This window comes from Moschus berezovskii, chromosome 10, assembly GCF_049115385.1.
Source record: "Moschus berezovskii isolate FMDL1 chromosome 10, NW_MosBer_1.0, whole genome shotgun sequence".
NCBI lineage: Eukaryota > Metazoa > Chordata > Mammalia > Artiodactyla > Moschidae > Moschus > Moschus berezovskii.
In genome coordinates, this window is record NC_142469.1 from 108,437,940 (window position 1) to 108,452,514 (window position 14,575).

Consider the following 14,575-nt stretch of genomic DNA (forward strand, 5'->3'; position numbering starts at 1 on the left):
CCTGCGAGCGTGCCCCTGCCCGGGGTCAGCCTTCCCTCCCGGGGCCTGCAGTCCCCACGGCTTCCCCGGAAACAGCATGGGTGTGGGGTGACCGGCCTGGGGATGGGGACCTGAGCCCAGGACACTTCGGCAGGGTCCAGGTGCAGGCCCAGGGCACTCACTTTCCATTGCCTGCCCACAAGCAGAGGGCACTGTGAGCAGTGGGGACTGGGGGTGCCCTCTGGAAACAGGCCCTGGCCTGTCACTGCCCCTGGCCGGCTCACCCACTTTCAGGGAGCTGCAGTTTTCACCCGCAAGTGTCCTTTCTGGGATACAGTTCTTCAGTTTCTTAACAAACACAGCAAGGAATTTAACCATACTCATTTGACAAATATTTAAATCATTTATTGCCATTAATTTACAGCATTTCAATATACACACTGCACGGAAGTACAAATAGCTTTTCAAACATTGGCAATGTGCTTTCCTGTATGCGGCCAGCTGTCGGCCAGGTCATGGTCATTAAGGACACAACTGCTGAGTACTTAAATGCTAATGGTTACAAACTTTGTTCTCTTCAGTTTTTCACTGAGTATATTCTTACAGATAACACACGTATTGCTGCAGATGAAACCTTCACTGAGAATTATGACGCTGACTGCATATTTGTGCTACTCTCTCTGAAGAGAAGGAAAATATTCAGTGCTCGTAAGGCAGCAGAGAGTTGGTTTACGGACTCTGCTATGTCTAGAAAAATAGTCTGGTTAGTAAAAATAGCATTCCACGTATTTTCCTCAGCAAGACTATTCATGATGATGGAACCCGTGACTCGGCAAGGCAGCTGGCGATGCAGTCCCTTCAAAGGCCGGTTCTTCATCTCCCATTGTTAGGCTGACGCCTTTTTAGACATCCTGGGGAGGAGCACAAGGCAAAACCCAGTGAGGAAACAACTTTTCCACCAGCCTCAAAGGTCAGGAGGGCTTTAAGAAAGGTCATGGAGAGCTTAATGTAACACTTATTTCAAGTCAGGATTTTACAGAAACAGTGATCTACTTCATGCCAAGGTTCCTGTTTTAATCAGTGACTTTTCACGGTGCTGTATTAACCACCCAATCACTGTTTCAAATTCTCAGCATATTTTTGCTCTGAATCAAGTCTCCCCAGCTGCCGATGCACTTCTGTCCACACCCACACCCTAGAGGTTTCTGTGCCACTCCGCCCAGCCCCTCAGAACACAAAGGGTGGGAGGGGTCTGCTCACTCGTGCCGGATCAGCCGTCCTCCCTGGATGAGCTGTGCTACTTCGTTGGTGGCGTGGCAGGCAAACAGGAGCCAGTTCCGAGGCTGCACCTTGTAGGCGAATCTCATGAACGTGAGGGAGTAACAGCAGAGGGCTGTCAGGACATGCAAGGCAGACAGTGACTGAGAGCCGCCAGGACCAAGCACTGCTGGGCCGCCTGCTCCACACAAGAGCCGCTCCTGCTGCACCCTTCCCACGCCTCCGCAAACGGGAAACGCATGAGACGGTTTGCCCTGCTGCTATGCACCCTGTTATTGATTAAAGTCAGTGCGTGGACAGGTCTGAGCTCCTTTTCTGTCCCTAGAGTTGTTTATAGTCCGTTATCTGAAAGACCTGCCATTTAATCCCCTCAACATGTTTTACAGTCAAATATTAAGAGTTTCAAGTAAACTTAAAGATACTTTTTCTGAATAAAGCTCAAGAGGACACACTCTTTAACTAGGGGTACTAAATGTGAAAGGCAGACAGGGCCCTAACAAATACTTCAAAACACAGCAGCCCGGTTTCTCCCTTCCGTGTGACATAAGGTCTCTGGGTGCAAGCAGGCTCTTTGCGGTACTTTCTACTGTGACTGCAGAATCTGGGGCGGCAAACTTGAAATGCATGCAGGAGCCGTGTCATGCTGTAATTATACACAAAAGTCCTCCCAATTACCCACATCTGCATCCTTACCAAATGTCATCCGCCCACTGATAATCTCTGGGGACTTCTTCATGTCATTGATGGCGGCAATGGGAAGACCCCAATTGGCTACTGGGCCCCAAAAGTGCTATAAAAAATGAGGAGAGAAAGAAGAGGAAAAGTGAAGATGGAGCCATGAACAGCTGCAACTTCTACCTTAGATGGTAACGCAAACTGTACGGTTAACCCCTGGAAGGTTACCAGGCGCTGGGTTGTGCAAGTGCTGGCCTATGAATCAGCAGTTCTCACAGGTGAGACCCCAAACCGAAGGGAGCAGGCACTTTACCAAGGTCCCTGCTAACTTCCAGATGACAGTTAAGTAATCTCTGACTATCTCATTTAGAGAATTTTCAAATGAGATTAACTGCTTGCATAATTCAATCTTGCCACAACTTAAACCTTGTTACAACTATTCTCTGCAATGTTTAAATCTATCAGAACTTCTTTTTTCAAGTTTTCATTAAGATATGTCAGTATCTCTTAAAATACAGACCCTAAGTTGGATACTTTTTCTGAAGAAAATAACTTAGAAAGGGAAGAAACTGATCACATCCAGATCAGAGAACCAAAAAATCTATACTTGGAACCTCAGATAGTATGAAATAAAGATTGAAAAATACTTTTAAAATAATAGTAGCAAGCTGTATTTAGAAAATGGACCACCCGTTTCTTACCTACAACCACAGCCATCACAACTAAGCCAAAACTTAGTCGTCCATGTTGAACAGCAGTGGCAGCAAATTTAATTTAATTTCTGAGGCTGAAATAAGCCTAGGGGCTTTTCCTTTAAATTAAAACTTGTCTTATTTATGCATAATTTGCAAATAATACTTGAAAGTGTGAAGGAGGGAATCCCTGGCGCCAGTGGTTAGGCTTCAGTACTCTCACTTCGGAGGCCCAGGTCTGATCCCTGCCTGGGGAACTAAGATTCCCACAAACTACGCGTCACAGCTGAAAAAAATAAAAGTAAAATATGAAGGAAACCACACATCATTGGCCAAAGACCCTTTTTGGTTATCAGAACATTAAGCAGTGCTTTATTTCTGCCTATCAGAGCATTTAAGATAAATTTAGACTGCAGAACACATTTCTAGATCTGCATTTTTAATACTGACCAAGTCATTAAAATTTAAAACCTCCTAAGAATGTGAAAGAAGGGAAATGCAAAAAAAAAAAAAAAAGATGAGAATTACCTTTGTCATGATCTAATATTTTGAAATGTTCACACAATATGCTTAATGCAAGCACGAGGCTGTGCCTTGAGAAGCTATCCAGCGTCAGAGCTGTCCTGTGGCCAGCATGCTGACAACTGTGGTGTCCGTGTCTGAGTTGAGGACCCTGTAATTTAGGCACAGCTGGTGCACAGAACCTCTGAGGTGCTGGGGTGACTAATCAGTCCTGCTTTCAGACTGGATTCTGTCTAGACACACACGGCTGAAACTTTCCCAGTTCTGGTGTCTAGATGAGGGCTGGCCGTTTCCCTTCTTCCTACCCTCCAGGCCTCCGGGGACACAGCGTCTCCCCCTCCTTACCTGCCCACTTCAGGGAGGGGCCTGTCCTCCCCCGTGGCCCCGCACTTTATCCCACATCATCCTCTTCTCCGCCTTTTCTGACCACGTCAGTCTATCCCCATCACTTGCTGTTTAACTGTTTCCCATCACTCTGCTCTGCTCAGCGGCCTCTGGATCTACACGTCATGCACACAGCTCCCTGCGGGGCTCGGCCATACCAGGCATCTGCATCACGGCTGTGGCCAGACAGTGGAGGCCTCGGCGTGAATCTGAAATCTGAGGCAGGCCGGGGACTTCCGGTCACATGACAGTGCTCACAGTTTCCCTGGCCTGAGTGTAGGGTTATATGACACAGGGTTCTGCAAGCCAAGGGCTATACATACACTTCTGGTTATAAGCACTGAGATATACTTAAGATACATTTCTTAAAAAGAACATAAAGGGTAAATGTAATTTGAACACTAGTTACAAAATTATCTAATCGCAGAATACATGTTTTCTATCTAGTATGAGGTTCCAGTTGCCACTTCCCTGCCCTGGAGTAACGCCTGGCCTGTGCTGTCAGATAGTTGTAGGTCAGTGCGCTGGTCCTCCAGGGAAGTCAGCATCCAGAGGGGACCCTGAGGACCCAGGGGGCACTACGTGCCCCGGCCCGAGGCCCACAGGATGGAGGCAGGATGTGCTATTTCCTGTCCATAACTGCTATGGCACAAAGTCTGCAGAAGCCTCGAGCGAAGGAGAGATAGGCTCTTACCGTACTATTTCGTGAGGAGCCGCCGAGGTTCGCACAGAAGAGACATAGGGAAGGAAAACAAAAAAAGATCAGATGCTTTGAAACATTTCAGTTTCTTTAATGGTGCACGTGTCCACGCCTCAGTAACAGAACTACAACACAAGCAGCACATTTTTAGAAAGATGATTTAGTGACATTTCTAACAATAGCCTTGACTTAATGAAAGTAAACCTTAATTTTATCAAAAATAAACTTAATCCTTAAAGCCAGGCTATCCAATAGGAATACAATGCAAGTCACACACAGGAGCCACACAAGGAAGTTAAAGATTTCTAGAAGCTATGTTAACAAAAATGAAAAACAGGAGTTAACCTTATTTATTTATTCCAAAGTTTCAAAATATTTTAATTTGGACACGTAATCAAGAACAACCTCACAATGAGGCATTTTACATTATTTTTTGGCTCTAAGTCGCTGAGATCCAGTGGGCGCCAACACTCCTGGGACACCTCAACCTGGACTTGCCACTCTCCATGAGCTCCGTGGCCACTTGGGGCTGGGGGCTCTCAGACTGGACAGCACGGGCTTCAAGGGAGCATTTCTTTGAAAACAACTAGTTGGACAGAAGCACAGTGCTCTAGAATTCTATCCGCAACGAACTTTCCACTCTTACTGACTAACAGGCTATCACCAGAACATAAGCCCCTAAAAATAGGCTTGTAATTCTATATTCTGTTCATGACTGAAACTCTGGTCCAAGTGACACCCTGTATTCACAAGGCATTCAAACAATGTTTGCTGAATGAAGAGAAAAATCTTTCAATGTTAAGTGAACTGTTTTCCTGAATGTTAAAACTAATGCCATTCAGAAACATGTCGAGTTACTTTTATTGCTGAGAGGGTAGTTCTTCTTTCCAGGGTAGAGCTGAATAGCTGTGTTAAGACCAACTCTCACTGAAGCGCAGCTACCGAAAGAACCACTGGAACAAACGATAAAAACCTTCATACGCGGTCACGTCCAAAGAGCTCGTCTTGTTCTTTCGGTTTTGGTCATGTCGCACGATTCCCCCCAGCCAGGAATTAAACCCGCGCCCTGCACCCTGATTTGGAAGCAGAGTCTCAACCACTGACTCACCAGGGAAGTCCCTCCTCTAGTTGTTTCAAGTTAGGGCTCAAGGAACTTCTAATTTTCAGCATGAAAGTACTTGCCAAAGGTGCTAATAATACACTTCAAATAGCTTCCATTAGGAAATACGACCAGCCTAGAAAGAGCCCGTCTTTCACAGTTAAGTGAGCTGTTCTAACAGATGACGTTTCCACTATGGAACAAGCAGGTCCCAGCTGAGCACAGGACTTTACTGGGGGGCAATGTCCTGAGCCAGCCAGGGCAGGGTCCTGCAGTTTACAGGCTGCACTCACCTCTGGGGTTGCTCTCCTCTGTTCAGGGTCTGAACACAGGCCTTTTATTCACCGATCAATGAACAATGGCTGTTTGTTTTTTTCCCCTACAAATTATTTTAAAAATATTCCAAGATGTAGTTCTTAAATTCCAAAATGTCAACTTGATAATTTAGTTTTCAATTCAGAACTGTCTCCTTGGATTGTACAATCAGTTCAGTTCAGTTCAGTTCAGTCGCTCAGTCGTGTCCGACTCTCCGCGACCCCATGAATCACAGCACGCCAGGCCTCCCTGTCCATCACCAACTCCCGGAGTACACTCAAACTCATGTCCACAGAGTCGGTGATGCCATCCAGCCATCTCATTCTCCGTCGTCCCCTTCTCCTCCCGCCCCCAACCTTTCCCAGCATCAGAGTCTTTTCCAGTGAGTCAGCTCGTCTCATGAGGTGGCCAAAGTATTGGAGTTTCAGCTTTAGCATCAGTCCCTCCAATGAACATCCAGGATTGATCTCCTTTAGAATGGACTGGTTGGATCTCCTTGCAGTATAAGGGACTCTCAAGAGTCTTCTCCAGCACCACAGTTCAAAAGCATCGATTCTGCGATACCTACCCTGTTTTACAGCAGGTGACCTCAGGGCAGATTATAGAGGAGTGTGAAGGAGGAATTAATTTCTGCCACCAGTCCCTGCTCAGTACAAACTTATCACAAAAATAATGTTGATCACATCACTTTAATAGTGGTTTAATGATTACAAAACAACCTTGAGAATAAAACTGTCCTAAACATCCCTGGGAAAATCCACAAAAATCCACAACTCAAGTCTCTTAATTCTGTGTCATAGTTGCCCAAAACGTGAATCAATCAGTCAAAAAATCTAAAAAGGACACTGGTGCAGGGCCAAACTAGAAAAAGAAAGTTTCCCAGTATGTATGAGCATCTGTTCTAAAGGAAGATAAACCTACAAGTAGCACAAACTGCGCCTGGGGACAGGGGTGTGAGACTGTGGACAGCACCCTTGGCTCTCTCTCCACAAGGGATGCTGCCTTTACTTCAGTGAAGGTTAAACAGCCTCAAAACAAAACAAAACAACCTCAAAACAGATACAGGGTTTCTTGGTTCACTTGACCTTGAATTTTCGTGAAGGAGAAACCAGGTAAGAATGTTGATGGAAGGCGTTCCCTGGTGCTCCATTGGCTAAGACTCTGCACTCCCACTGCAGGGAGCCCCAGGGTTGATCCCTGGTCAGGGAACAAAACCCCATCTGCCCCAACTAAGATCCCACCTGCCCCAACTAAAGATCTCGCACAGCTGAATAAATAATTTTTTTTTAAAGCAGAATGATGACGGGGGTGATAGAGGAGGAGGACCAGGACCTCCCTGAATAACCTTATCTTCTTTTTCTCCTTTCTTTGGAATACTGCTTGTTTGGTTCCAGGTTTCTTCCCCGCCCATTTTTATTTTCAACAAGTCTCCTGGGCACTGCCAACTTGTTTCTTCTTTTCCTAAAATTACTGACAGTAATTGTTAGTTTTCTCTGCAAGTACTCTGGGTAATTTAGGTAATTTATAACTTGCTTTTACAGTACCAAAAGGATCCTAGCATAGTCTGTCTATATCGCTGCTGAGAGTAGAGTACGGTTCTGAGATAGTCTAGATCGCAATTCTCTTACAGGCTGAAAATGCTGACCACCATTTCATTTATTCTCACCAACTTTTACCTGATTTTCTACTTCAAGTTAAAATCAGCGAGGTTTTACAAATCATAATGTGTGATACTCAACTGGTCAAAACTAAACTGGAAGGCAGAAAAGAGACTCTTTGTGGCCAGTTCTGCTTCAACATTCAGCCTCAGAAAGTGTTTGAAGGTCATTTACATGACAGGGAAGTAAAGCCAAGGGCAGGGTATGGAAGTTCGTGGCAGAGAAGGGAGACATATACGGGAAAAGGGCGTGCAAAGAAAGCACTGACACCTTCTTTTCAACACCATTTTTGTGCGTAACTATTTCCCTTCAAATCCTGTTTTGGCTTCACAACTTTGGCGTCCAGAGGGTCTCGACGTCTCAACTTTTCTGCATGGTTTGGATCTTAGTTTTCCCATATGGCCAGCGATGCACTGGACCATCTGATGTCTGAGGACCACTCAGCTCTAACTTTCTATTCTATTTGGAAAGATTTGTTTTCCCCTGCAACTTCTCCCTTGGTATTAAGTATAAATTCTTAGAAATTAAAATTAACAGAATAGAAAACCTTATTAGCTGGAGAATACTCATTGCAGACACTCAACCTGCCTGGGGTTTATAAGAATAGGCTGACTAACTGATTTTCTTTTTTTTTTTTTTTTCATTTTATCCTGGTCTTTTAATTAATTCCACTTCTTTGTGCAATTCAGAATAAAAAATCTATAAAGAACTTTGCTGATGTTCTGTTCAAGTAATAATGCAAAATGGAAATACATACTTTCCTTGCTCTAAATCTGACAAACTAGAAAAGCAATTTGAATTACTGAGGATGATCCTTCAGTGATCCGAGTCCTTCTCAGCATACCCAAGATCCAACAAGTCTTTTTTCCCTTAACTTCTAGAGCACTTTCCCCTCTTCTTTTATATAAGAAGATATTCAAGCCAACCTACCAAGCACTTTAAAAAAAAAAACAAACATACAGTGAAATGCCTGGTGAGAAATGATAGATGCATTACTTTGGTTTCTTCTGCCAGTTGCCCTTTCAGGTCTTGAATCTGCAGAGTGAAGATACTCTTTTCCCTGGAAAGTTGGTTTATCAGAGCTTCCTTTTCTTCCAGCCTTTTTCCGAACTCACCATTCTTACTCCGTAGCTTTGTTTTCTGCGCTGTCATGTCATTTGCTAATTGAGTCACTTCATCCAGTTTTGCATTTGCTTCTTTCAAGCGCTCCTCATACAGACTACAAAGCTACTCAGCGTTAGCCTTAGCTCTGGTCATCTATTCAACATGGGTCAGGAGATCGTTCACTTCGAGCTGCAGGTCACTCCTGTCTTTTTCCAGTGTCTGCTTGCCCTGTTGTAAATTTTCTACCTGGCTTTCCAGCTCAGCCAGGCTATCTGCGTGTCTCTTCTTCAAAGAGGCAGAGGTGGCCTCAAAGTGCAGTGTGGCCTCTTCCAGGTCTCGGCGGAGTTTCTGGAATTTTGTTTCTTGTTTCTTAGTTATCTCCAGCTGAGCCGCACTGACACCTCCTGCCTCCTCCAGCCTCTCATTCATGTCTTCCAGCTCTCGGATGAGGTCAGCTCTCTCCCTCTCTACCTTGGCTTGAGTGGTCCTTTCAGCTTCCGATTCTTCTTTCAAAGGTTGTATCTGAGTCTGGAACTCTTTAACCATCTTCTGAAGCGGAGCCACCAGGTGTTCTCATTCCCCACCTTTGACCTCACTGCTTCATTTCTAATTCTTTCCTCCTCAGCTTTTGTGCTAGTTGCAGTTGCCTGCCCTCCAGGTCCTCCATGCTCTCCTGGTTCCTTCTCACAGTTCGTTCTCGCTCTGCTCTCCTGCTCAAGGGCACCCTCAAGCTCATTCACTCGCTGCTCCAGTGTCAACCTGGCCTTGCTCAGGGTGTGGAGTTCCTCCTCCTCGTTGTGCAAGTCCTCCGGGGTCAGCTGGTGGGTCTCCTGTGCAGCCCTGGCTGCTCGACGCAGTTTGCTCACATCCTCATTGAGAGACTCCACCTCCTCAGTCAGGTTCTGACCTTGAGCTCTGTAGCAGGCTTCTCCTGTGACATTGCCAATAGTGTTTCCAGGTCATCGATTTCTTCCTTCAACTGAGACCATTCATCTTCAAGTTTCTCGATAAACTGATTTTCTAACACTCACGATCTAGGCTCACTTAAGAAGGCCTCCTTTGCACATATGTGTACACACACATCCATTCACTCCTCTAGGAAGGGGGAATGAATCTCCAGTATAAACATATACAGACCTTGACAGACCACAAAACACACGCCTATCTCCAAGCTTAGATGCTCCTTCTAATTTATTTTTCTTAATTCAGGAGGGAGAATAAGAGGAGAAGAGGACCAAAAAAAAAAAAAAAGCTATCTTCTTTTGCTTTCCACTGATAAGATATGTGAGGAAATAATTTACTCTTCTTTAAAAAGTTAACAGAATAGAGATTCAGAAAGTTCTTGATTCAAGATTTTCATTAAGGTAAGAAGAAATCAGGGAAAGGAAAGCTGAAAGGCACCAAAAGGAGAGTACCAGGAACCCAGGGACTAAGCACGGAATATTCATAAAAATACAAATAAATAGAACACTTCCTTTGGTAAATATACACAGCATGTTGTGTCATCAAACAGCTACCGAAGCACAAAAACTAAGAAATTTGTCCAAGACTACACAGCTGGAAAGCAACAGGGCTCGGATTCAAACCTATCATTCAAATTCAATACTAGGTGTAATAATACTGCCATCACACACAACAGAAACTATTGCTAATTACTTAATATTTTATCACTGAGACCCTATTTTAATGTCCCAGTTGTCCGAGTAATGCCTTTTAGAGCTGTTTTCATCCATACCAGATCCAAACTAAATCCACACACTGCCTTTGGTTAGAGCCTGCTCTTTCCACTCAGGTTCCTCGACCAAAAAATAAAAATAAAAAAATCAACATTTTAAAATACACTTGAAAATTCACTTCAGTAAGAAAGGCATTTCAATCTTACTCAGAAAATGTAACCGACAGGAGTTTATAATCCATGTGAAACATGACTTTAAATTTTTGCTGCAGACGTCAATTCTGTCGTTAATAAGATGACTTTAAAACTCTACGACAGTTTTAGTCGGAAAACCTCTATACCCCTTTGGCAGGCTGTGAGAAGAAGGCTGGAGCTCTTGAGTAGTCCAGGACTGCAAAGACTGTAGAACTGATGAGATGATCAGGCACAGAACCCACTTCTGATTGGAGGAGAACATGACATTGTCTTTTTATTGCTTCACTTGCCTTTGCAGAAGCAAAGCCGGGGCTGTAAGGAAGACTGGAAGAACAAGCAGCGGAAACATCCCTCTAACAAGTTCTGGAGAGAAAAGTCTGACTTTCTAGGGGAAAAGGCTAATAAAAGAGCTTCTGATGAGAGCTTTGATACCAGTCCTCAAAGCTGTCCTCAATCACCGCCTGGCAGGCTGGCATGAGAGCCCACTGCTGCCAAGAACAGCAGGGAGAACAAGCCCAGTAGGACACCCCCTTCCTCCATTCGGTCCACAAAAGTATTTCCAGGTCAAAATACACAGCTTCACACCTTGTGAAAATGAACGGGACCCTGTAGGGCCTTCCTGGGTACAAAAGCCCCTCCATGCCCCCGTTTCTTGTTACAGAAAAGGGCTTTAGTCTCCAAGGCCTTCCTGAAGTTCCCACGGGCAGATTCAGGCAGTTGCTAACTGGGAAAGTGGGGAAGCACAGAAAGAAGGAAAGGTAAGCAAGAAAAGTAACGAAAGAGTAAACAACAGTTCAGCAACAAACCGAGTCCTAGCTCCTCCTAAAGGGGTACACACAGCAGTCTAACACAGACCTTTGACTTGTTCTACAGGAACAAAGACCTCACCCACGGCGGGGGTGGTGACCACATTCCCACCACAAGAAGTTGGAACTACCAGGTTGTCATTAAGATTCCCCAAATCACCTGGTTACGTCACCACCCACCAGTCAGAAGTCCACAAGCTGATCACACACCCTGCAACCCTCGCTCTTTTGTGTCTTTAAGAACCCTCTCTTGAGAGTCATCTGGGAGTCTGGGTCCTTTGAACATGAGCTGCCCCTTCTTGGTTTGCAGGGACCCTGCAATAAACACGGCACTTTTCTTCCCCACGATGCGGCATCAGGAGATTAGCTCTGCTGTGTATCGGGTGCACAGATTCAACCTCTGTTCAATAAAATCCACATTTATGATTTTAACTTTTCCCATAACAGAAAACTTTTAAAAATGTTTCTGCTACAAAGACATCAAGATATAATAGAAATACATAGTAATTTGGGGTTTCCAACTATTTTCACACCCCTCACCTGGTTTAATGTTCTCAACAACCCATTGAGACAGGACATTGTGATTAAGCCCATTTCATGATGGGGTAACTAAAGTCCACTGGGATTGACTGCTGGGTGTCCCTTGGCCTGAAGTCGTTCTTCAGAATCCTAGCTGGGCGCCAAACCTGGTAGCACTTTCCTGGACACTGCAATTCTCTTCCTCATTTAGTCAGAGCTTAATACAATTAAAGCAATACTAGAGAAGTTTAAAGCTACATGAACTTAACCTCTGAAAAAAGGTTAGATCACACATCAAAGCATTCAACTGAAATGCCTGGCTCTCAGACACCTATCTAGTAGAAAAAATTTAAATTTAGAAAAGTAGGGCTCTCTTCCTTGAAAATACATATATTCTACAAACTCTTCGTAGGTGATCATCAGCATATTTCTAATGTGGATAAGATTTTATTCTTAATTACACCATACAGCTTTATCCTTAGCTGTCCTTAACTATTAGGAAGGCTCATTCACAAGAGAAATCATCAGTAAAACCTAAGATAGTATCTGAAGCCACAGGGAAACTTAACTGCAGGGACTAAGCACACAGCCTCACATGACTACTTTGCTCAGACTTTCCAGCACATTAACCTGATAAATACTGTACTCCAAAGTAGTAAACATCTACCTTAATTAACCACAGTCCTATACAAGTACAGAAAGTTTTTTTTTTTTAGAAAACTCAACAGTGAAGTTCTTGATCCCAAATTTACGGCAGAAAATTATTTTTCTTATCCTATTGATGTTTAAAATTAGAAGCAAACAGTATTTGCAATAAGATTCAGAATTAAAAAAAATTATATATATATATATATTTTACTGGTAAATGAAGCTGCCTTCATACTGTACCCTATGGATGGTTAGACTTCTTAGCTGTCATTACTTCTTTACTACGTTAAACTATTGGAAAATACTGCCGCGCTACATTTACCTAGGTTTAAGAAAATCACACAAATAAAAACTAAAATTTAAATTTATTCTCCAGGGAAAGAATACTGGAGTGGGTTGCCATGCCGTCCTCCAAGGGATCTTCCCCACACAAGGATTGAAGCTCCTGAGTCTCCTGCATTGGCAAGCCGGTTCTTCACCACTAGCGCCACCTGGGAAGCCCCCAAATAAACTATATAAAACGGTTTTAAAGTTTTATTAAATGTTTTTAAATACAAGGCAGGCGTCTCAAGGCTAGAGATAGAAATAAAATACAAAAAGTGTCTTCAGGCCTTTCATCCCTCCAACGCCCTTTCTACCTGGAAAGAATCAATGGAAAATACCATGTAAAAAAGCGTGCGCTCGGTTGGCAGAATATTCGTCTGTAAAATCGTGTTGGATATGCCTCCCTCCCACCCACGCCTGACGTCCTGAAGCTGAGAAACGCGGAGGACGAGTCGACCCGGCGGGCTCGGTGCCCTTGTGGCGGAGAAGGAGCCCCGGCCCCCGCCGCTCCGCTGGCTCCCCGCGCCGGCCCGGCCGCCCGCCGCGCACCTGCCGGGCAGGTGCCGGGAGGCGGAGCCCCGGCCCCACTCGCCGGACCCCGCCGGCTCTCAGCGCCCGTCCGCGCCGGGGCTGCACCTGCGCCCCTGTCCGCAGGGCCCCCAGCCGCCCGCCCGCCACCCCGGGACCCTGCTCGGCTGACCGGGCTCCCGCCCCGCGCCCTCGTCACGCGCGCCATCGGCTCCGGAGCCCGCAGTCCTCTGAGGGTCCAGGGCCCGGCGGGGGGACGCGTCACCTCGGCAGTGACCGGACTCCCGCCGCCCCGCGCCCTCGTCACGCGCGCCACCCGCCCCGGAGCCCGGAGTCCTCTGAGGGTCCAGGGCCCGGCCCCGGGGGACGCGTCACCTCAGCAGTGACCGCACTCCCCGCGCCCCTCGTCACGCGCGCCACCGGCTCCGCAGTCCTCTGAGGGTCCGACCCCGGGGAACGCGTCACCTCAGCAGTGACCGCACTCCCCGCGCTCCTCGTCACGCGCGCCACCCGCCCCGCAGTCCTCTGAGGGTCCGGGGTCCGGCCCCGGGGGACGCGTCACCTCATGAGGTAGTCCCGGAAGTCTTTGCTCCGGACATAGTCCGCCGCCTTCCGCACCAGCGCTCCTGCCATGGCCGTGCCGGACCCCTAGCCGCCCGCGGTGCCCTCGCCGCAGCTCCTCGGAGCCCAATGACACCCGGCGGAGCGGACAGCGCGGACACCGCACCCTGCCGCCCGCGCACGTCACGACAGCTCGGCCCCGCCTTACGGCCGCCGCCCGGCTCTCGGCCTACGGGAGGGCGCAGAGCGCGAGCCGGCGGCGCCGATTGGCTGGCGCTCGCCGCACACCTCCGCCCCGCCCCTCGGAGGCGGTGCGCGGGGGGCAGGGGGAGGGCCGCTGCCGTAAAACGGCCGGTGCCCGGCGCCGATTGGCTGGCGGTTGCTAGGCAGCTGAGCGGGCGCCCGCCGGGCGGCAAGTGACAGCTGCTTGGCGCGCGGGTCTGTCCCCGCCGCCCGCAGGGGCGCGCTAGCCGCCTCTCGTGGGCTTTTGCAGCGGCCGCAGGCTCCGGGCAAGCGGCGTCCCCAGAAGCCGCCCTCTGCACAGGCAGGAGAGCCGGTCACAAGCCCAGGACCGACGCTGGAGCCGCAGAGCCACGTGCGGGGCGAGCCGCGGGGACAGGGGGACGTGGGAGGGCCCGGCTGTCCTGGGTTTTGTTTTGTTTTTATTGTGAATGTTTCACACTGGCCCAAACTGTAGAGGAATGACTCAGTTAAAAGGCCTTTGGTGGGGAGAGAGCAGGGAGGGGCGGCGGGCCAGAGGCCCTGGGGCATCTCTGGCAAAGACGCCAACTGGAACGTAAACACCGTTATTATTTATTTATTTTTTAATATGGGAGGATGGATGGGAAACGATTTCCATAGCCACCAAAGGGAGAGAATCAAAGAAATCGGCCTGCGTCCTTTCCACGGAATG

General features: G+C 47.1%; 1 protein-coding gene across 2 annotated transcripts; it reads right to left on the reverse strand.

Annotated features, from left to right (window-relative positions):
* Positions 1–359: 359 nt before the first annotated feature.
* On the reverse strand, positions 360–13,846 carry MPC1 (mitochondrial pyruvate carrier 1). Of its 2 annotated transcripts, XM_055433218.2 has the most exons (5): positions 13,664–13,846; positions 12,243–12,246; positions 1,951–2,047; positions 1,240–1,372; positions 360–890 (listed from the first exon to the last, which is right to left on the reverse strand). In XM_055433218.2, exons 1-5 carry the CDS (start codon positions 13,732–13,734, stop codon positions 866–868), a joined length of 330 nt encoding a protein of 109 aa, XP_055289193.1. In that variant the 5' UTR covers positions 13,735–13,846; the 3' UTR covers positions 360–865. The 2 variants fall into 2 exon arrangements, with proteins under 2 accessions (XP_055289193.1, XP_088697017.1); XM_088840891.1 differs by lacking the exon at positions 12,243–12,246 and having other exon boundaries at positions 13,664–13,840.
* Positions 13,847–14,575: the final 729 nt, after the last annotated feature.